General features: G+C 46.7%; 1 protein-coding gene across 1 annotated transcript in view; it reads right to left on the bottom strand.

The window, feature by feature from the left end:
• Positions 1–23,671, bottom strand: part of STAB2 (stabilin 2) — a 145,330-nt gene that overhangs the window by 72,408 nt on the left and 49,251 nt on the right. The window contains exons 16-27 of the mRNA XM_032416682.1: positions 20,422–20,475; positions 20,036–20,116; positions 17,794–17,946; positions 14,650–14,712; positions 11,646–11,732; positions 11,003–11,089; positions 9,756–9,867; positions 6,868–7,048; positions 5,757–5,850; positions 4,371–4,529; positions 1,182–1,277; positions 70–162 (exon numbers count right to left, since the gene is read on the bottom strand). Of these exons, the coding sequence (XP_032272573.1) occupies positions 70–162; positions 1,182–1,277; positions 4,371–4,529; positions 5,757–5,850; positions 6,868–7,048; positions 9,756–9,867; positions 11,003–11,089; positions 11,646–11,732; positions 14,650–14,712; positions 17,794–17,946; positions 20,036–20,116; positions 20,422–20,475 (1,260 nt within the window). The remainder of the gene's footprint in view (positions 1–69; positions 163–1,181; positions 1,278–4,370; positions 4,530–5,756; positions 5,851–6,867; positions 7,049–9,755; positions 9,868–11,002; positions 11,090–11,645; positions 11,733–14,649; positions 14,713–17,793; positions 17,947–20,035; positions 20,117–20,421; positions 20,476–23,671) is intronic.

The raw sequence follows: 23,671 nt of genomic DNA, 5'->3' as shown, positions 1-23,671 counted from the left end.
GAGATTTTTTTTTTTTTTTAGATTTTGTGTCTTTATTATTCTGCATAGGAGTTCATTTTGCAGACTTACCACGGCTGCATTTCCGTAGCACAGAAGGCCATCTCCTTCATAGCCCTCCTGGCAAACACAACTCCAGAGGCCAGAAGTAAACTGACAGGTTGCCTGATAAAACAGAGATAAAAGAAAGAGTTTGCCTTCCTTACAGAATAGTTAGCTCTGAGTTACATCCGTGAGCCCTCAGTCTCCATCGAAGGTGAGAACTGCAACTTTGGGGTTGAAAGACGCTGGGAGTGACCCACAGACCCTGCCCTATCCCAAAGAAAGGCTCCTGTCTGTGTGTTTGGTACAGCTCCTGCTTAATCACAATTAAATTCTTCCTTTTCATCCCTTGCAGATTTAGCATGTAAAAGTACAGGACACACAGTTAATTTGAGTTTCAGATAAACAAGTAAGTTTTAGTATAAGTATGTCCCATGTAATGTTTGGGGCCCACTGGTGAAAGACAATTATCGTATGGTTTCACTCATACGTGGAACATAAGGAATAGCATGGAGGGCCACAGGGGAAGGGAGGGAAAACTGAATGGGAAGAAATCAGAGAGGGAGACAAACCGTGAGAGACTCTGGACTCCGGGAAACAAACTAAGGGTCACAGAAGGGAGGGGCGTGGGGGATGGGGTGACTGGGTGATGGGCATTAAGGAGGGCACGTCTGGTGATGAGCACTGGGTGTTACACGCAACTAATGAATCGTTGAACACTACATCAAAAACTAATGTACTATATGCTGGCTAAATGAACGTAATAAAAAAAAAGAATTGCCAGGTTTAACAAATAAAAAATACCAAGTTAAATATGAATTTTGGAGAAGGTCTGGATAATTTTTAGTATAAATTTGTCCTATGTAATCGTTGGAACATACTTGTGCTGAAGGATTGTTATTTATTTGACATTCTGATTTAGCTGGGAAGCCTGTATTTTATCTGGCAATCATACGTTGGTTCTTCCAAGCTTTGGATTGGAGTGACATTTGTAAGAACATTCTGCCTGGGGACTCTCTTTGGGAGGAGGAGAGATTTTGTTCATTAGTAGTTCTAGATAAGAAATAAACTAGTCTTCTTTCTTTCTCAAGTAACTTTTTTTTTCTTTTTAAAGTAAGGATAAAAGAAATGAAGTAACTCACCAGTGGATGACATTTCCCAGTTTGTTCCAAGCATGAAGTTACTGCTTCACAATCAATCCCATTGCCTCGAAATCCTTCCTTGCACTCACACTCATTCTATAATTCCAAGAACAAAAGGGATTATTGAAAACAATTGCCTTTCATGCCTCTCATCACGTGGCCTGAAAAATGAGCCACAGAAATCATAGCTATTTGGCCTTCTGAGTTAATGTTTTTCGTTTGTTACACTTCAGATTCCAGAGCTGTTGCTCTACACATTCTGTGTTACATTTCATCTGAGAGTTCCCTGGTACTTTCTTTCTGAACTCATTATCCCAGAAGTGCCATACGTGATACAAGACAACCCATGAAGTTGTGGGAAGAAAGGAACAGAATTTCTACTTAAGAATTTTTATCTTTAACAATATAAGTATCATTTGCTATGTGTGCTTTATAAGGTAAATGTGTGTATCTTTTTTTTTTTTTTAGAGATTTTATTTATTTATCTGACAGAGAGAGAGATAACGAGAGTAGGAACACAAGCAGGGGGAGTGGGAGAGGGAGAAGCAGACTCTCCGCTGAGCAGGGAGCCCGAAGCGGGGCTTGATCCAAGGACCCTGGGATCATGACCTGAGCTGAAGGCAGATGCTTAACATCTGAGCCACCCAGGCGCCCCTGTGTGTATCTTTTTCAAAAAAGACTTTATTTATTTATTTGAGAGAGAAAGAGAGTGAGAGCGAGCAGGAGCACGAGCAGCGGGGAGGGGATCCTGGAGTCATGACCTGAGCCGAAGGCAGACGCTTAACCGACTGAGCCACCCAGGCTCTGGTAAATGTGTGTATCTTAGATGCAAGTATATGTATACAGAAGCACCTGTATACATCTTTATGGGGTAGGGCAAGACCTTATAAACATGGGTGTTTAATCCTTTCCACTTGGTATTGGGGTAGCACCTCCCTGTACCCCCAACCCTGACATGTTGAACCAAACACGGTTTGTCTCTTTACATAAATATTCATGGTGATTAGGATTTCTGCCTAATATCTAAAAGTTCTCAAGCCAACTAGTAACTACTGAGGGCAATCCTAGATATGGTCTATTTTATTTCTTATATGGCACCGTTAAAAAAAAAAAACTTTCTCTTCCTCCATCTCCCACATCAGGATGCCTTTATCCACAGAAAGAAAGAGCAGAGAGGGGATAGATACTGTTATGGGTTGAATTGGGTCCCGACCAGTCCCAATTCATATGTTGAAATCTTGATACCAGGACCTCAGGATGTAACTTTACCTGGAAATAGGATTATTATTATGTAATTAGTTAAGATGTGGTCACACTGGAGTGGGGTGGGTCCCCAATCCAATATGACTGGTGTCCTCACGAAAAGGGGAGATTTGGACCCAGACATGCGCACAGGGAGAACGCCCTGTGAACATGAAGGCAGAGACCAGGATGATGCGTGGATAAGCCGAGGAACTCCAGAGATTGTCTGCAAACCACCCAGAGCTTGGAGAGAGGCATGGAACAGATTCTTCTTCAAGCCCTTCGAAGGAGCCAAGCCCGGCCACACCTTGATCTTGGACCTCTAGCCTCCAGAACTGTGAGACAATACATTTTTGTTGTTCTATGCTACCCAGTTAGTGACGCTTTGTTTCGGCAGCCTTAGCAAACTAATACAGAGACCAGGACATATTTTGTCTTTCTCAAATGCAATCTGGCAATTTAGGTGAAAAAAACCCAAATACAATTGTTTGCGAAATGTGTGGTAGACATAAGACGGCAGTGAGCTCTTTCATGAATAGGACATTTCCATGGCCACGGTCATGGTACACTTGTCATCACCTCCTCAGTGTGGACTGGTTCCTGAGCAGTAGCTTTCTCTGCCTCAGTCTCCCTTACCCAGGTTAAGTGAAAGTGATCACAGACTGCAGAGTGCTACAGAATTACAAAGTGTGGTCAGGTGACTAAGAGGGGGCTCTGGAGTCAGACCATCTGAGTGTGAATTTCACAACATGATTTATTTTCTGCGCAATGCGAGCAAATTACTTAGCTTCTTCGTGCCTCAATTTTCTCTTTTGTAAGATGGGAATAATGCTAGTAACCTATGTGGCAACAAAAGCAAAAATAAACACACGGGGCCACATCTAACTAAAAAGCGTTTGCATAGCAAAGGAACCCATCAACAAAATGAAAAGGGAACCTACTGAATGGGAGAAGATAGTTGCAAATTACGTATCTAATAAATGGCTAATATCCAAAATATACAAAGAACTCATGCAATGCAATAACAAAACAACAAACAATCCTTTTAAAAAAATGGGCAAAAGATGCGAATAGACATTTTTCCAAAGAAGACACACAGATGGCCAACAGGACATGAAAAAACGCTCGATATCACTTGGCATCAGGGAAGTGCAAATCAAAACCACGATGAGATATCACCTCACACCTGTTAGAATGCCAATTATCAACAAGACAAGAAATAACAAGTGTTGGCGAGGATGTGGAGAAAAGGGAACTCCTGCACTGTTGGTGAGAATGTAAATTGGCACAGCTACTGTGGAAAACAGTACGGTGGTTCCTCAAAAAACTAAAAATAGAACTACCGTACCTTCAAGCAATTTCATTTGTGAGTATTTATCCAAATTTGAAAAGATAATCTGCACTCCCATGCTCATTGCAGCATTATTTATAATAGCCAAATATGGAAGCAACCCAGGTGTCCACTGATAGAGGAAAGAAGAGGTGGTATATATACACAATGGACTATTACTCAGCCATAAAAAAGAATGAGATCTTGCCATTTGCAACAGCATAGATGGACCTGGAGGGCATTATGCTAAGTGCAGTAAGTCAGACAGAGAAAGACAAATACCATATGATCTCAATTATATAGGGAATCTTAAAAATAAAAAAAACCCAAAAAACCCAAACACCAAAACCTGAGACCAAGCACATAGATAAAGAGAACAGATTGGTGCTTGCTAGAGGCTGGGGTGGGGGTGGGAGTGGGCTAAATGGGTGAAGAGTGTCAAAAGGTAAAAAAATAAAAAAGTACCTACGTCGCAGGTTTGTTGTGACAACCGATTCTCACTACTACAAATGATTCAGAAGCTGCAGTAAGTTCTAGACGAAGTAGTGCTGCGTCCAGTGAGGAAAAGCCACTGGAGGAGTCCCGCTCCCCTTTGCTCTCTGCCTCGTCCCACCTACCTGCCCGGGGCCGACGTACAAACAGGTTGCGTTGGCGTGGCAGCCGCTGGTGCTGGCCAGCAGGCACTTGTCGATCTCCGAGCAGTCTCGGCCGTCCCCGGTCCATCCCTGCTGGCACACGCACTTGTGGGTCCCCATGCCCGTGCTGACACACTCCGCCTGCAGGGGGACAAGCCGCAGCGAATCTCGGAAACCTCAGTCCAGCCACATGATTCCCAAAGCAAAAAACGGGGGTACCTTCTAGAAACGCGTGTTTGCATGGAGTGCGATAGAAATGATTACAATGCACGTTTGCACCGAATCCATGGAAAACAGGAGACGATTTAAAGATCAGCATGGCTTGTTGTGGGCCAGCTAATGGCCAGCCCCCGGCACGTCGCTGTCATTTATGGAGCCGGGGACTGTTCTTAGTGTTTCGCCGGTAGAAGCCATCATCTTGAGGAAGGGCGCGTTAGTATCTGCTTTACAGATAAGGAAGCTAGGCTGAGAGGAGGTAAGTAACTTGCCTAAGGTCACACAGCTACAAAACTTCAGGAACCCTGTTTCTAGAACGCTGAAGTGCAAGCTCCTAACCACCGTAGCAACTCCAGACCTCTCCGGAGGAGGACCCAGCACCCGGGAAGCTGAAGGTAAGCGTGATAGGGAGGAGGTGCTGGGGACGCTGTCCAAAGGGTGGGACCAGCCCCAGGGGCGTCTGGTGGGATGGGGCGAGGCATTCCCGTCTAATTTCACCCTCGGAGCCTGACAGCTACGGAAGAGGTTTCGGCACGGGAGAAACATGATCCGATCCGCTTCAAGTCACTCTGGCTGTGGGTGGACAATGAATGCCCCAGGGGCGGCGGGGGGCGGGGGCGTGGAAGCAGCAGGGAGACCAGTTAGTAAAGTGTATGTAGGGCTCGGTGGTGGTGAGAGGGATGTTCAAAAGCAGTGGTAAGTTTGGGCTATACCCCTGAGCTATAACCAATAATAGAACTTAGGGCAAGTCACTTAGCGTCCCCAAGCCTCAGTTTCTTTATCAGTACAATGGGGATAAGAACATTCTTTATTGGGTTGGGGGGTTAGGGAAAGCAAATGAGATCATGGACATTCAAGTCACTTGTAAGCTGTAACGTTTGAATCACTGGTTTATTACTAATAACCTCCAATATCTGATTCTCAGGCTCTGTTTTCAAGAGCCCAAAGACCCCCGCTCCTGTGGTCCTGGGACATTCCCTGCACACGCGGATTTAGGAAGTGGAGGCTCACAGAAGGCATCATCTTTAAAACTCAAGGTTCCAGCAAATGTGCTTCATGCAACAGAAAGCCTTCAGATATCGCTTTTTGCAAGGCCTTCCCTCAGGATTCCCTAAGAAACCAGGCAGCTTGGAAATAAAGAGCAACACTCACATTTCGGCTGCAGCCCCCCGGCGTGATTTCTGCACAAGGGTCCATTTCTGAACAGAGGCTTCCATCCCCTTTGTATCCTGCTTTGCAAACACAGCTGCAACGCAGAGCACATGCACAAAATCAGCCCCAGAACTGTAAGCAGCAACCACCCAGGAAAAGGCTGGCCAGCCGGGGGTGAACCGGCTCCTGGCCAGACATTTGACAGGTTGCCCTTGTGGGCGGAGCCAGTGTACCAAGGTGGTCACAGGCACTTGGAGGGGGGCGTCTGCGGTCAGACATGCCTGGGTGGGAATCCAGGCTCCACCTCTTAGCAGTCGTGTGACCCTGGATGAGTCCCTTAACCTCTGGGAGACTTTGTTTCCTTATCTGGAAAATGAGTCTAAAATCTCCCGCATAACGCTGTGAAGATTAAGTGAGCGAGATAAAGCATGTGGAACATTTAGCAGGTGCCTCCCTGCACTTGCGCCTTGTGAGGCCCAACTTCCGGCAGCTTTGTTGCTTTGATGGGGCTGGAATCTGCCTCTAGTTATTATCCGTGGTTCTGGAGAGAACAACTACCATCTCTTCTACGAGACAGTTTTTTTTTTTTTTTTTAATTTTATTTATTTATTTGAGAGAGAGAGAGAGAGAGCACAGAGGACAGGAGCTGAGGGAGAGGGAGAGAGAATCTCAAGCAGACTTCCCGCTGAGCATGGAGACCGATGATGCAGGGCTCGATCTCATGACCCTGAGATCATGACCTGAGCCAAAATCAAGAGCTGGCCACTTAACCAACTGAGCCACCCAGGCGCCCCTGGTGCTGGGTGCTTTTACATCCAGTTTTTATGATCTCCACAATTACCCTGCTATGTAGGCAACATCATCCTTATTGTCCTGATGAAGAAAGTGAAGCTCAGTTAAGTAACTTGCCCAAGGTCACACAGTTGTTACGTTGCAAAGCAGGGAGTGCGGCTACTTGAACCCAGCTCAGTCTGAGGTTTTCTCCACAAAGGCCACATTGGCAGCTGGAGAAAACAGGTCTTTGTTGGCAAAGAATTGAGATATGGGCTGCATCTACCGACAGGTGGCACAGTGGCCGGGGACTGTTTAGGGTGGTGCCCTACGGGCCTACCTTGCTGTCCCATTGCTGTATTCACAGGTGGCGTGGATGTGACAGAACTGCACGTAGGGCCCACAGGCCGAGGTCTGCTTGTGGCAGAACCTCCCCGCAGAGCCTTCTCTGCATGTGCCGGCCAGGCAGGCGCCGTCACTGTCGATCCTGTTATTGCATGTTCCGGAAATGCACAGACATTCTGGAAGAGAAGGAAGAGGGACATTTGGGGGTTGGGGGACAAATGTAGCAATGGGGCACACGGGTCATGGAGGAGAGAGACCCCTTCCCCTCACCCCCCTCTCGTGCCCGTCAGAGCAGAACCTGGGGCTGAGCCCGGGGAGGGCTCTGGAGGCTAGGTCTTAGCTTCTCAAGTGTCTCTCCATGTGCCCGAGACAGTTCTCGGTGAGCTTGACTGTCCTATCAAGGATGGGATGAACTCAGTCCCAGAAGTGCTTTGCATGTATGTGTGCGTGGGGGGTGTGTGTGTGAAAGACACCAAGGAACTCAATCTTCATTTACTTTATGGCTGGAGAGCTTAGTCTGGAAATTTCTCACCTTTCTGGAATCAGTAGAAGCGGTTTCTCACACCAGCATGGCCTCTGACGTGTGGCTTACATACTTGTTCTTTACTCTCTGTCACAGCAAACCAGCGCTAACTGATGGCCAGTATTTGTGCACTGACCTTGTTCTAGGCATCGGGCCGGACTTCAATTGTATCATCTTATTAACAGTCAGCCTCAGAGGGTAGGTACTCTTATCATCCCCATTTCCAGATGAGCAAACTGAGGCCAGAGAGGTGACACACATTGCCTAACTTGCTGCTAAGTTTTCAAACAGGGACTTGAACCCAGGACTTCAGATTCCATGTCTGTTAGTGCCCACGTGCAAACACCATAGGTTAGGGTATTAGCTGGTATTTCCACATGCCTGTGATCATTTTAAAGTTCAGTGGTTTACTTTGCTTTTGATGATAGGTATTTAAAGATTGCAACGTGTGCTTCAGACTCAAGCTCCTATGCACGCGGTAGTGAAAAGAAGGATGCAAAATTTCTTAAAGGCAGGTGGCAAGGATTTGGGGACTTGGCTATGATCAGAAAGGAAGGCTTCTGTGGTTTTGACCCAGGAGGGCGATAGGAGAGGAATTCATGTGGGTGCTTGCAGCCAACATCCAGGGCAGAGAAGAGAGACACAGTGAGTGGGCCAGAAAAGCATGGCTGGATTTAAAACAAAAAACTTTTCATAAACTTTTAAGCAAGTCAGGACTTCATCTGCAAGGGACAAGGGCACAGAAGGAAGAGGAGGCTCTCCTGCATGGGATGGTGGGCAGCCACAGACCAGGACGAGAGGCATTGGTGTGGAAACCTCCACGGCTTCCCCTGGCCTCAGCATCCTGCCCTGCTGGCCTCATAAAAATACCAACGTTGGCAGGCTTTGGAATAAAACCTTATTTTTGTTTCTCAGAAACCTTGTTTGGCACAAAGAACAGTGGACTAGGATCAGCAGCTCCACCCTGCTGTGTTCCAGTTTCCTGTCCATCTTGAGAGGTGGGTGTAAAGATCAGACCAGGTGAGAGAGAGGAAGGGCTGTGTGCTTTGTAACCAGCAAATGGCGTTAGTAGTGATCGTAGTAAGAAGGGCTTCATCTACTGATTTCTTGCTAGGTGGAAGCTCTGTGCTATGGCCCTAAATTATGGTCTAACTTCATCAAAAACCCATGACATGGGTACTATTATCATCTTCATTTTATAGATGGGGAAAGTAAGACTCAATGAGACTTCTTCTAGGGTCACACAGCCTGTCAGTTGCAGAGTGGGGATTTAACTTCCAGCTGGCTTGATTCCACGGCCAGCTCTGATCTAGTCATTTTTTTTTCTTTCATGTTCTAATCCTAGTGTAGAAATATACATCTATATTTATTTCTACATATCTATGTATCTATCTACTTAAATATACACATGTTGCAATCTTAACCAACTTTTTTTTTTTTTTTTTTAATTTTATTTATTTATTTGAGAGAGAGAGAATGAGAGACAGAGAGCAGGAGAGGGAGGAGGGTCAGAGGGAGAAGCAGACTCCCCGCTGAGCAGGGAGCCTGAGGCGGGACTCGATCCCAGGACTCCAGGATCATGACCTGAGCCAAAGGCAGTCGCTTAACCAACTGAGCCACCCAGGCGCCCCACACATGTTGCAATCTTAAAAGACATAATGCATTTTCTAAGATCAAATAACTGCATTTTTTTTTTTTTTTTAATGCCTAGTGTTGTGGAACTTTCTGCTTGTTCTCCAAGCTTCCTGACATTTACGTCACTGAACTTAGAATAACGGCAACAGTAACAACAATCACAGATAATAATAAGAGCTAGTGTATTTGTATTGCATTCTACATGCTAGGCATTGTCCCAAGGCAAGGGCTTTCCATTTATAAGTTGCACTAATGTTACAAGGTAATTACTATTATTATCCCCATTTTATAGATGAGGAAACCAAAGTCTAGAGAGGGGGGGAGTCACTTGCCCAAGGTCACACATTTTGCAGAGCGGGGGAGATGATAGAAGGGGATTGCTGGAAGGATAGAGAGTGAGTCTGTGTGTTGCTACTGAGCCCACGGTCAATTCAGGTTTGTGGGGAAACTTTAAGAGACTGGTTTTCAAACTGTGGTCCCTTGGCCAACAGTGTGGGCATCCCCAGGGAACCGGCTAGAATCACAAGTTCTCCAATAGCACCCCAGGCCTGCTGCCTCAGAAACTCTGCAGTGGGGCCCCGCAGTCTGGCGTGGGCTACAGCTTGAGAACCATGTGTTGAGAAATGACCCAGGATGAGGGTATACACCAAGCAAAAGGGCACACAGCCCACAGACGCAGGGATCCTGGCTGAGGAACAGGAGGAAGCTCTGGAAGTGCCACTTACTTTTGTCACACCGAGGTCCATATTTATTGGGATCAGAGCAGAACTGACACTGGGAGCCTTGGAAGCCATCTTGGCAAGCGCACGTCCCATTGCCATCGAGGCCGTCTGCACACTGCAAGCAAAGGCAGGCCCCAAGGGCATGAGGACAATGTTCCACCGTAAAGAAGTCCCAGATGCCTTTGTGTCATGGCTGACTTCTTTGTAGTCAGATTCTCTCTGCTAGACATGGCTCTTTGGGACTCCTCGTGGAAAGTGGAGTCATGTTGGTAACAGGTAGGATGCTAAAACAGGGACAAGCTTGGGGTCCTGAGTCGGGATTTCGAACCTGAAGGGAAGTCATTCAAGGAGGAAGGGTGTCACCATGGTGAACTGGGAAGCTGCAAACAATGCTTGCGGGATGGTGTGACCGGCCACCGACCTTCAGAATGAAGGCTGGCTGTTCTCTCCAGAGTCTCGCTCGCTCAGCTTCCTGACCTCAGACAACAGCGTTTCCCCCTGCAGTGTAAGACTTCTTGTCTTCCACCTCCCCATTTCAGCTGTTTCAAGGTTGGCTTTGCAAGGATCGCTGTGCACCAGAGTTGGGCGTGGGCGACTTCCTGCCACGGGCTGTGGTAGCTAATTCGTACCTGCTTTGCCCTGGTCTTGCCTCACCTCAACCCATTTGTGGTTGCAGTTTTTCCTTCCCCTTGAGAGGGGCATATTTTAGATGTGGGTTTCTTAAATGCACAGATCTATAATTTCCCATGTTAACCACTGCTACTTTTACCTTTGTTTGTTTAGCTTTGGCCTCCAAGCTAGAGGAGTCAAGTTTGGGCCTTTACATTTTACTAGGTTTTGGAGGTGGGTTAATAAAAAGCAGATCACTGGGCAGTGCTTTTTTTTTTTTTTAAGTATCACAGAATCTTCATCCTGAAAGAAATCTTGGAGATCAATGCAGGGGACTCTGTTTTCCTCTCATAGGAGGAAAGTGGGGTCAGAGGAGCCTCATTGAATTATCCAAGGTCAAGTGGTCAGCAGCAGGAAAGCAGATATCGGAACACTCCCGGACTCCCCCCTCCCCACCCCTGGCCCCAATTCCTTCTGCTACAGATACCTTCTGTTCTTTTAGCAACTGATCTGTTTCTTTTACTTTCTGGGAGTAGTGACTGGCACTGTAACACTTCTTGGTTTAGTGGTTTTTAAAAAATTGCTTTTCCACTTCACTTAGGACAGGTCAAGCTCAGTACTCATGAAACAGTTGATATCACCTGGCCATTCCCCGAGCACGGATTCGAGAAGCCTCCAGGACACTGGTTGCAGTCAGGCCCGTAGAAACCTTTGCAGCACTTTGGTATCTGAGAAACAAAACGCGTGTTGCCTTTTGAAACCACAAGCAGAGTGCCAATTCCTCAAAGGAGATACATTTTAATCTCCGTTATTGTAATAAACAGCATTAGCTCCCCGTTATGGGCTCGACTTCATCTGCAGATGATGGCACGGCTGGTGCTCAGCCATCTGCTCACCACACGTGTATCGAGCGCCAACCACGGGTGCCAAGCCGGCTCTGGCACGGCGAGAACAAGACATGAAGGCTTGCGCTCATGGAGCCCACCCTCGATGTCGTCGGGAAGAGACCGTCAAGGATGGTAAGAGACAGGCTGGACACGCGGCAGTGGCCGGTCCATGGTGGGGTGGAGGGGGAGCATCAAGAGGGTGGGCTCTCTGTTAAGAGCCAGAGGGAACCACAGGAGGGATGGATGCAGGGAAGGGGGTGACCTGGACCCCACGGAGAGAGTTCACTCTGCCATTCCCCTGCAGGAAGACATGGCCAAGGCCCCACCGGCACCCTGTCACCTCACAGATGCTGAGGCCCCAGAGTGTGGCCCCGGAGCTCGGCCCTGCCAGCCTCACCTGCACGGTGGCATTGCAGTATCGGGCACAGCCACTCTTCAGGCTCCTTATTCTGCCAGTGTAGACACATCTGTGTGTGAAGAGTGTCTGGAAGAAAGCCAATGGGAAAAATGCATTGAGTCTGCATTTTGAGGTCCTCTGGGCATTGCTCGGCTTCGTACACTCAACAACCTACTTCCGTTTCCCTTTGACATCAGGCAAGAGCACCAGAACACTCCAGCTCATGTGGCTCTCTGTCAGAGCTTCGTCACCTTCTTTCCTTGTTGGTAGAACACAGGCTGGGATTGGCACAAGTCAGGGCACATTTATCTTTACCTCCCCTCTCTTGCCATAGCAGACTTTGCCAGTTGACCGGGGAACACTCTCCTGTTCATCCTCGATGTGACTTAGCCTCCTCTTCCAATCAATAGCCATCCCCAAGCTCCTTCTACATAGAAAATTTTGGAGCCAGTAGAGAGTCTCTCTCTAGTTTGTAGACAGATCCACCAAACAAAATAGTGATGGTCAGAGCTTTTCTCATAGGAGTGGTGTATATATATGTGCATGGAGGAAAGACTTAAGTGCAACCTTCCATTCTCTAACCCCTGGTGCCCGATCATAATTATCTAGAGCTGCCATTTATCAAGAGCCCACTAGGGTCAGATGCACTGCACATATAGGGTCATCAATCTTCAACTCCTTCCCTCTTTTGTAGATGAGGGAACTGAGGCCCTGACAGGTAAATCATTTTTTATAAAGAGCACCACTAGTAAGGGGCAGGTCCAGAGAATGGGTCTTACCACATACTAACTTTAGGATATCACAGGCAAGTCATGTAGTCTCTGTGGGCCTCAACTACCTCATCTGTGAAATGGGACAATAATGCTGATCTCAAGTTTTATCCTAAGCATTCTGTCCCTGGCTCAAGTTTTATGTTAGGTAAACGTTGATGTGGAGGCACCCCTTCATCTTAGGCTCTTGCTCAAGAAGGTAGTGTTGAGAACTTCATGGGCTGTAAAATCTTAAAATCTGAGCTATATAAAGGAATTCTGCAGTCATTGAGGAAGGAATGTTCAGTCCCCTTGTCAGCTCTCAGGATAATTAAGTAAGTATAGATCATGGGAGCCTGGGAAGGGAAGTTTTGGGGCTTCTTTGCTTCTAACCCATGTATCTAATTCCGCCTTCTTTCTCTCTTTCTCTTCTTTACTTGGGCTGTAGTGATGGAGGATCATGGTTCTGCCACGTATTAGCTGTGTGACCTTGTACGAAGCGTTTTATGTTTCCTTACCTTCGTTCCCAGATCACAAGATGGCTATGACGGTAATATACCTACCTCGTAGGTTTGCTATATAAAGCATTTAGAACAATGTCTTGCACACAGCAATCGTTCTGATGCTAGTCAACATGATTTCCTCTCTTTTCCTCCCTCTCCGTATTCCCTGGTTGACGGCATCCTGTAGGACTCAGGGGTGATGTCTTGACTGAGCAAAATAACTATCTGCACACCTGCCCTTATTTAATGTTCATGTTTTGCTTTATTAAATGCTTCTCAGTAGGATTGTGTTAAAGAGCTTATCTCCTTCCTTAGTGACCTATTCTAGTGTTGAATGATACTTCTCGTTGGGATGCTCTTTTTTTTTTTAAAAGATTTTATTTATTTATTTGACAGAGACAGAAACAGCGAGAGCGGGAACACAAGCAGGGGGAGTGGGAGAGGGAGAAGCAGGCTTCCTGCTGAGCAGGAAGCCCGATGCGGGCTCGATCCCAGGACTCTGGGATCATGACCTGAGCTGAAGGCAGACGCTTAACGACTGAGCCACCCAGGAGCCCCGGGATGCTCTTTTTTTAGGACAAAATTATAAGCAGAGATTTCTAACATCAGTTTTACCTTGAGGCATTTTGCTTTTGTCACCCATAGAGCACTTGGCATATGAATTCTGGGTTGTTGCAGAATGATCTGTTTTCCCTGTTAGACTACATCTTCTCAACACAAAAACGAAAACGAAACAAAACTACATCTCATTCATCTTTATGCCATGGGAACCAGCTCTCAATAGATGTGAGCAGAATTCAGTCGAACTTGAAAAGGGTTTGATGGTCCTAATGTCATTCTCTTGATAGGCCTTGTTTTTCTATCTATGCTTGGGAAGAGCAAACAGAAGTAAAGTGGCAGAATATGCCAGCCCCAAATCGGCCACTTGGCCTAAGGATTGTTTTGCGCTCAAGGCACCCTTGAAAAACAGCAGATAGAAAAGGGACACTCTGACTTCCCCCTGTTTCTTTCTGAAAACAAGAGATAAAACTCCCCTGTGAAAGATGCCTTCCCTGTACCAGGACAAAAGAGACCTCTTGTCACTAGAGACAAGAAGCTGAAGCAGAGAAAAAACTGCACAAATGGACCTTGTTAAAATAACTCTGAATTTCCTCTAGCCTCCCTGTACATTTCAGTGACTTTCCCACAATTGCCTCCTTTTATTTAACCTACCACATAAACATTTGGGTTTTGCCATTTCTTTGGGTCTTCGCTTTCTTATGGGCTCTCCCGTGTACACATAAAATCTGTGAACTTTTCTCTTGTTAATCTGTCTAATGTTCATTTAATTCTCAGGCCCAGCCGGAGACCTTAAGATGGTGAAGGCAAAGCTTTGACTCCCCTACACAAACTTAAGAGGGTGAAGTAGAGAAAGAATGAACCTTTACTGAATAGCCACTTGATTTATGTATTGTACTTGGGTTTTTAATCTCTGCTAATCCTCTTATTATTATTACTTACAGACAAAAAAATTTAGTGTAAGAAGGTTAAGCAATGCACCTAGGGTTAATGAGCAAGGATTCAAATGCAGCTCTGTCTACCCTCCCCCATACAGTGGGCTTTCTACCCTCCCCCACATAGTAGGCTAAGAGCCAATCTGACGTTACCCCAGTTGGAATTAATATCTTTTAAGAAGAAAGGTAGAAAAGATGAGAAGCAACACCAGTGGGGTCACTCGGGTGATGTGTGGTTTCATGAAGCCATCACACTTACTGTGGGCTCAGAGTTAGCAGGACATTTGCTCCAATACACCAGAGAACAGCTCACACAGGTGCCCTGGAAGGAAAGACAAGGATCAGTACAGGCATCCCTGTAAGAGGGAGCCGGGGACCACCCTACCTGGCCTCATGCTTCCTTCCTCCAGGGGACCACTCCTGGCCTCCCTCTCCACTCCCTACTGGTGCCTCCCTGGAGAGAAGGAGGGAGGTCAGTGCCCGTGCCAGAGGGTTTGGGAGCTGGAACTGAGCTTGCTCAGAGCAGCCGCCTCCTCTCCTTCGTTCAGGGTCAGATCGACTGTCCACCGGCCTGAGGTTTCTGATTAGCTCTCCGCCATGTAGAGGCACCTGTCCCTGAGGAAGCAGTGCAGATTTTCCACCTGTGCCGGGGACGGAGCGTTAGCACTGGGCACAGGCTTGTTCTCCAGTTAGCCTAGCAGCAGCGAAGCTGAGCATGGAATCTCCGCCTTTCAGTCTCTGCCCGCCCCACCCCCCCCAACCCTGGGCTTCTTGTTTCATTTGAATTCAGGAGGAAGGAGAGGGGTGAGTGCTTCCAAATCTTTCCAGATCAATTTTCTGACCTCTTTTGGGCTCTGTGCTCCAGCAGGTGGACCTTGAAGAATGGTCTCTCAGCCTCCCCTGCCAGTGTCTTAATGGTCTTGGCCAAGGTGAGACGCCAGCAGGATACTGGTGGGTAGGAGGAGGGCAAGATAGAGGTATTTCTTCCCTACATCTCTGCTGGGCACCATCACTATAGCTCCTGATGGATGTCACTTCTTCCATCCTTCCAGCTCTCACTGGGTTCTGTACCTCCTAGCCCTCCCTTCCTCACCTCTTTGGTCCTGGATGGTAAAGATTTCCTGCCATTCCTTCTCCTTGGATGCCCCAGCATAACTCGGTTGTCTCCTTAGCCCTGCCCACCCCTCTGTAGTAGCTTCTTCATTAAAGACTCTTCATTTGAACCAATGGGGTAACTTCTGTTTCCTGTAGGGACCCTAACTAGTACAGAGAATTATTAATTAAACCTCTAAAATCCAAACATACAAGACAATGCAGCTATGGGTTAAGGCTGGTGCAAATTGAGACTTCTAGACAGTCCCAGCTGCCCTTACTCTGTGCTAGCCTAAATACTTTGCAGAGAATGCATTTGTACTTTTTTCAAAAAGATTTTATTTATTTATCTGAGACAGTGAGACAGAGCAAGAGAGAGCACAAATGGTGGGGAGGGAGAGAGGGAGAGAGAGAAACAGACTCCCCACTGAGTGGGGAGCCCAACGCAGAGCTCGATCCCAGGACCCTAAGATCATGACCTGAGCCGAAGGCAGATGCTTAACTGACTGAGCCACCCAGGCGCCCCAGCATTTGTACTTTTAACAGACCTAACAAAAACTATCCTAAATCTTGTAGAGCAGATAGATTTGACTTTAAACCCAGAGAAAATAATAAAAGAAGACTCTATCTTAAGGCAGGTGTTGGGAAGCTCTTTTCTCTATTAAACCAAAATCCTTTGGGCTGTGGCCCAAACCCACATCTAGATTCTTTCCTTTTGGGAATTTGGAGAACAAGCTTTTGAGCAACCTGGAACAGAGCAACCCTGCAACAGGCAGGCAGTTAGGGCTGCCCTTGTCCCTCCATAGGCTTCTTTTCTTGACCTTGAATGGCAGCTGCTTGGGATGGGGAAGCTCTAAAGTCAATAATTAGACTCCTATTGAGTCTTTTTGGCAGAGGCCCTATTTTCCAAAAATCTTTCACCTTTGGGATAGGAGATGAGACTATTCTCGTCTGGCCTGTTCTGATCTTCACCCCAGCCCAAGCCGGGTGATGTACCTGCCAAAACTTTTTTTTTCAAAGAATGAACCAAACAAAAATCACTGGTATGGACTGGCTGGGAAAGTGACTAGGTTTCAGCCTCTCTTACAAAGGGGTGCTCAGAATGGAATCAAATCCCCCAGATGGTATATGACTGGCATGGAGAACAGGCACCTGCACAATATCCTAAAACATATCAGAAGAACCAGCCACAGTCCTGTACCAGGTGACCAACCAGCTATTTCCAGCCTTCATGATAAGAAGAGGGATCAATAAATAAAACCTATAAAATGAAACCATTATTCCTTGCTCAATGCCCATATTCCAAGGATATTTTGAGAACAATCATTGAAGTATTATTGCAGTGTCCTGAAAAGAAAGACCCAGACTGATTATTGCGCTAACTTCGGGGGTATGGTTTCCATGGGAACTGAAAGATCACATGTACAGCAGTGTTGAAATTTGGGGTGCTTTGAATAAAATCAGCTCAGCCAAGTAGGTTGCTATGGAAACAGGAAAGGCCATTGGAGGGTACACAAGCTCATAGGCAAACAGAAAGTTTGGTATTTGAAAAGAAATACAGAAAGAGGGTTGATTGGCGAGGCCAGAGCACCCACCTGAGAAGAAATTCTTTTTTAAGTTTCTTAGAGTAAAGCTATGGCCTTGGAGCAAGGTGGTCCCAGGGGACACAGGCAGGGACTGATCCCACTTCTTCTGGTGTAGTGGGCTGAATAGTGTTCCCCACCAAATTCGTGCTCCCTTGAGTAAGCCTTTGCAAATGTAATTAGTTAAGATGAGGTCATGCTAGATTGGGGGGGGTTCTGAATCTAATGGCTGGTGTCCTTAACAGAAGTGAGGGGACCCACACAGTGACTAGAGTGGGAAGAAAGCCACGTAAAGACAGAGGCAGAAATTGGAATAATGCAGCTGAGGAATGCCAAGGATTGCCAGGAGGCATCAGAAGCTGGAAGAGGCGAGGAAGGATGCCCCCTCCCAGAGCCTTCAGAGGGAGCACGGCCCTGCTAATACCTTGATTTCAGACCCCTGGCCTCCAGAACTGTGAGAGAATACATTTCTGTTGCTTTAAGCCTCTTCCTTTGCGGTAATTTGTTACAGCTGCTCTAAAAAGCCAATAGATCTGGGAGGCGTCGATCATGGTTATGAGCTAGGACCTCAGGCCCGTCTGCCTCTTCGTGGAGACAGAAACCTGTCTGGAATGAGGCTCCTGGGGTGAGACTCTCCTTGCCAGCTTCCTCAGGAGTGTGAGAGGGAAGGCTGTTGTCTGCCCTGTGGGGCTGTTTGGGGCCCCTCTTTATCTTCCTAGCTTCCTTACCAGTCTCATCTCTCTCTTGCTTTCATCACATCGATGGGGCAGAATCGGCACGATGGAGGGAGGAATGAGGACGCCAGTCAGGGTGTAGATTCGGCCGTTTTTGGCAATGACCTCTGTCTCTTCCATGGCCACATCATTTGCCAGAATCTGTCCCTGGAAGGAAGCAGGGACATCTTTCATTCTGTCCTGCAGGACACCAGCCGTCCCCAGGCAGACCTGGGTGTGTGGCCTCCTGTCAGATGGTTGCTACGAGAAGGGGCTGGCTGACAGGAAAAGATGGATTTTTTTTTTTAAAGGCTGATTTATTTATTTTAGAGAGAGAGAGAGAGCACAAGGTGAGGGGACAGAAGGAGAGAAAATGGCAAGCAGGCTCCATGCTCAGCGGGGAGTACGACGTGGGGCTTGGTCTCCAGACCCTGAGATCATGGCCTGAGCTGAACCAAGAGTCAATCATTTAACTGAGCCCCCGGGGCACCCCAGGGAAAGATGGATGTTAAATGAATTCTTGACAGACACCGGGCAAGGATGTCTCTGCAGAGATGGTCCTTGCAGGTGCGGGGCTGGGAAGGGGGATAACTATTCCAGCTCTATGATATATTTGCTAAGAGACTGTGGGTTAACCATTTTACCTCTTTGTTGGCGAAGCGAAGGTCCATTCGTTCAGATACATTTATTGACCCTGTATTATGCTCTGCTTTAGGCGCGGGGGATACATCAGTAAAAAACCCAGACAAGTCCCTGCTTATGTTGTAGGGGAGGGAGCGGAATTGAATAGATTGGCAAAGAATTCTGACCTCCTTTCCCCCAAAATCTGCTCCACTTGTGGTATTAAAGGCAACTCCATCCTTCTGGTGGCCCGAGTCAGAAGCTCAGGAGACTTCTTCCTCTAATCCATCAGCAGATTCTCCTGGGGCTTCCTTCAAAATGCTATCAGAATGCAACCACTTCTTCCCATAGCCTTGCTACCACCCTGGTCTGAGTCACCATCATTCTTCTCTGGTTATTACAGTCAGCTTCTAACTAGCCTCCCGGAATGGATGTCTGATCATGTCACTCCACGGCTCGAAATCCCCCATGGCTCCTCATCTCATTTAAAGTAAGAGTTCTTAGGCCATGCGTGACCTGACCCCACTTCTCCTTCTCCCTCCCACTGCCTTGACCTCTCCTACCTCTCTTCCTTCATTCCCTCTGTTCCAGCCATGATGACCTTGCTGTTCCTCAACCACATCAGGCATATGCTCCCTTCTTTGTGCCTTTCTTTGCTCCCTCTCTCTGGAATGCTCTTTCCCCCAGATATTCATGTTGCTTGCTTGTTTCTTCATTTCCTTCAGGTCTTTGCTCAGATGTTTTCTTCTTCGTGAGGATTTCTTGGGCATTTTATTTAAAATGTCAGCTTTATCCTTGCTTTATATCCCCCTTCTTTGTTTGTTTGCCTTAGCACGTACTACTTTCTAATATTTGCTGTGTTTTACTTATTTAATTTGTTTACTATCTTCCTATTTACTAGAATGAAAGTTGCATGCAACCAGGGACTTTTCTCTATTTGCTCATTGGTCTACATTTAAGACCCAGAATGGTGTCTGGCCCATAGTGGGCACTCAGTAGATAAAAGATGCATCATCATTATCATCACCATCAAGAGTGAATCAATGGGAGATATAATCTGCATGCTGTCAGACTTTTGCTGATATTAGCCCAGGGAGTTAGCTGAATAACACTGCCTTCACTGAGTTTCTTAAATAAGTCATGTTCCCTCCCACCACAGGGCCTTTGCACATGTTCTCCCTTCTGTCTGGAACTCTCCTCTACTCATCTCTGCTGAAATTCCCTGTACTCATCCTTTGAAACTTGTCTAAAGCAACGCTTCCTCACTGAGGACCTCTAGAATGCCCAGCCTCCTCTTATTGTAAACTCTCATTATAATTATAATTGCACTTATTATAATTGTAATGAAATAATTCACTGGTCATTAATTAGCTGCTCGAAGTCTGTTTTCCTTGCTAGAATGTAAGCCGGTCTTCTTCATTGCTTTATCCTGCGCATCTAGTTCAGAGTCTCACACCTGCAGCTGCTCAGCAAATAAATGAAATCATGAAATGCAAGAAATAACACATGAAGGAAGTAATCATCAAGATCGTAAGCCTGGGAGTTAGGGTATAGGTAGGATAACCTGGTGAACAATCATAAGCAGAGCAAAAATGCATGTGAGTCACAACAGCAGCGGTAGAGTTTTTTCACCTACGTTGTTGGTTGTGTTGAACTGTATGATCTGGTTGGCCAGGCTCCTAATGTGTGGGATCACAATGAGGGAAGCCACTTCCAGCTGCCAAGAGAAGAGAACAGCACAGACAGTTTTGAGCAATGCATAGAGCCCTGCTTTTGTAAAGTTCTCATTGGAAAAAATAGCCTGGAAGTCTAGGAAATAAATAATGGGAGGTCTGATGTCATCAGTTTTGTGGCTTTGAGGGTTTCTTTGATAACAGGCTCATTATTCATTGCTTAGGGTATGCCCAGAGCTACAGATAAAGAACAATTGTCACGGATTTTCTAGCACTGTAATAATGGAATTTAAGATGAGGTCAGATATGTGGAAAGCAGGAAAAAATAGGGCAGGGAAGTGGGGCCAACCTGAGTCAATGGGACAATGTGGTATCTGACGAGTTCCAGAAGCTTCCGAGATCCCTGCAATGGAATAAAAATACTTCTTTAGTCATTGCAGAAAATACAACTTTCCCCCCTTTTGTGGGAACTTCCTCCAATGACTTTAGATGCATAATCAAGAAAAGTCAATGCCCCATAATCTCTTCATTGGGAAGTGCAGGATGAGAAAAACCCCATCCTCAAGGCGCTGACATTCACCAAATTCCTCTTTTGTGGCAGGAACTGTTCTGAAAGCATTATATGCACATTTTATCTAATTTTCTTAAAAGCCTTGTGAGGGAGGGACCGCTATTGGCTCATTTTATGTGTGACAACACCAAGTTTTAAAGACACCACCGAGGTCACAAAGCTAAGTTAGGATAATAAGCCTAAGAAGTTCTCAGTCACTCTGTTCCATTACTTCTCTGAATGTCTAAAGCTACATTCTGGAATTTCTAAGACAGCCTCAGTTGAGGATTCTGTTTCACTTTCCCCATAAATAAATGTCTGCTTGTCAGACCATGTGCTGGTTATTTAGGAATTTACACAATCCTTCTTAGGAATATCTGGGCAGGACACTCTCCCCTTCTGAGCCGCCATGGTCCATGGTCATCTCTCCTTCAAAGCCCTTTCCACGATTTCTCATGCTTCAGAAGCATAGTAGCGGTGGAGAAAAAAAGAGAGTCTTGGGACTTCCAGCGGGATGAGCAGTCCCCGTAGGGGTGCCCTGGGGAGAGCGTACAGAGGTGAGGACCGCAGGGAACTACTCTCTGGGGACCAGCAGCCGTGGGGGTCTGCGATCTCCCACCAGAATCAGAGCCGCGGGTTACAAGCTCAGAGCCCTTGAGTTCAGCTTCGTAAGTTGCACAGCCATGGTTCCTCTGGCTTGGACGGGAGGAGGATCACAGATCAAGATCATAGTCACCTCCCAGAGGTTGACATTTTAGGGACATGTCCCAACAGCGAGAAGTCCCAGGTTGAAAGAGAGCCCAGCTGAATCTGAGGCCCATGCGCCCAGGCTCCCCTCTGCACTCATTCTGGGTCCCTAGGCCGAGGGAGTTTCCCCGAAGTAGAGTGACCCCTTATCCTGGCTTGTCTGGTACAACCCTGCTTTACGCCTTGCATGTTGGCAGCCCCATTCGCTCTCGCGTATGCTGGTGTGGATGATACATCGTATGGCCACCATATCGAGAAACCCAAAGCAGTATGTGCAGGGCAGGGTTACCCGTAAGAATGTTGGGATTGAAGCCCAAGTAGCCAGCCCTGGCAGCGATGCTTTGTGTAGCCGTGGCTTTGTTACTGCGTGAGTTCAGACTCTTAGATTCTGGCTCTAATCTTCCCCTTGCAGCGGCTTTCTGGTACCCGCGAGTGAGGACTTGCAGGCAGAAGCAATGAGATTACAGTTTGGATGTTCAGTGGCGGAAGGGGTGAGCAAAAGTGGGGACCGCTGGGAAATGTCAGCCCAAACTGGATTGCAAGGCAGGGGTGGGGTCTGTCTGGCTTATTAATCAGAGTCGCCAGGCCACACAGCGTGCGGTACACAGGGGGCCCCGCATCAACGTTTGTGCTGATAAGTTAAAAGCGGGGGGAAGGGATCCTGGGAAGAGCACTGAGCTGGACCTTGGGGTCCTGAGTTCTAATCCTGATTGTGCTGCTGTGACTTGAGCCAGCCACATAGCTCCTCTAGGCTCGGTCTGGCCTGCAAAATAAAGAGGGTGGTGTGGACCCCTTCCGACCCTCTGATTCTGTAGAGAAGACTTTATTAACTGGATCATTTGCTTCTAAAGCCCTAAGAATTAATTGGTGTTGGATTGTTTTTTACAAGAAGCAGGAGAATGAAAGGGACAAAGGAATTGATTGGTGTCATTCCCGCCATTGTGTGTGCCTGTCCCCTTGTCTGGCTGGGAGCCACGAGGGCCATCGTTCAGTTAGAATGGAGTCCAGTGTGGCTCAAATCGACAGGATGTGCGTCCAGGTGCTGCTCTTTCCATGTAGTTAGTGCATCCTTTCCCTTATGAAGACATTTGCTTCCTCCTTGCTGTTTTAGGTAAAAATGACAAAAACCCAGCCCTTTGATGCCAGGGCATAAAGAGAGTTTTTCTACCAAATTGTTAACATGACCCCGAACTCTGCAATTTTACCTCCCTTTGTCCCATGTTACTTGCAAGGTATTTGTGAGCTGGCAAGGGCCAGTCTCTGGTTCCCTGTGCTTTCATTTCCCCTAGTTCAGTGATGAAGTCATCAGCTGGGGCTGGTCATCAGCAGCTGTGGTCTCTGTGTGGATAGGATGGTTCCTGGACTGAAATTTTGCTTCAGGGAGAAGCAGAAAGATACACTGGAAAGGAAACATGGCATTCTAAAATCAGAATTAGAAGCCATTCCTCTAATGAAATCAGTTTATTTTCCATCTCATGGGCATAGCTGATGGGGCTTTTCTGTCTCCAGCTGAGGTTCTTCCCTGAAATACGGCTGAAGGATGCTATTAAAATGCATGGAGAGAGAAGGAACTTCCTATAGGTTGAGAAGTTTTAACCAAACAGGCTCTGGGCCTGAGAAAACAGCGGAAATGATCATTCTATTCCTCGCTTAGAAATTAAAGTGGGAGAACAGTTTTGACTCAGAACGAAGAGACTTGGAGTGTTTATATTCTCTGCCGGCTGAAAGATAGTGCCTTTGAGAGCAAGGTGATTGAGAGCCAGGAGCAGTGGTGTGCTGGTAAATCAGTTCTGTGGGGAAGCAGAGGAGCCAGATTTACAGAGCTGGCCAATTTGTGCCGTGTAAATGTTGCCACTATAAGTTAATTTCGAGCTGCAAGGCAATCTCAGTGAGCAAAGCTGGGAACAGGTACACAATCTACTTGAGAGCCCAAGCCAGCCAGCCAGCTCCAGCCACAACTGGAAGGAGTCATGAAGGAAGAGAAAGAAGAGATTTCTGAGCAAAGGTGCTTGACAGAAAAGCAGGGAGGTTGATATTTCTCTATTCTAATTAAAAGGTTTTGTCTTAATTTTAAGTGTAGCAGGTTAGGTGTCTGAGAACTCCTTTAATATTATTTAAAAAAAACTGGTATCAAATTAGAAGCTATGTACTCAACGAAGCCATATAATCTCAGGATTTTAATAATTTCCCAGGGGAGCAACATTACTTTTTAGCTTTAAAGTTAAGTATGAGAGCTATAACCACCTTTCTGCAATAGCTAGGTTTCAGAAAACTTACGTGTGAATTGTATTTTTAAAATAGC

This window comes from Phoca vitulina, unplaced genomic scaffold (genome assembly GCF_004348235.1).
Source record: "Phoca vitulina isolate PV1807 unplaced genomic scaffold, GSC_HSeal_1.0 scaffold19, whole genome shotgun sequence".
Classification (NCBI taxonomy): Eukaryota; Metazoa; Chordata; class Mammalia; order Carnivora; family Phocidae; genus Phoca; species Phoca vitulina.
This window is presented reverse-complemented; position numbering and strand designations above follow the sequence as displayed.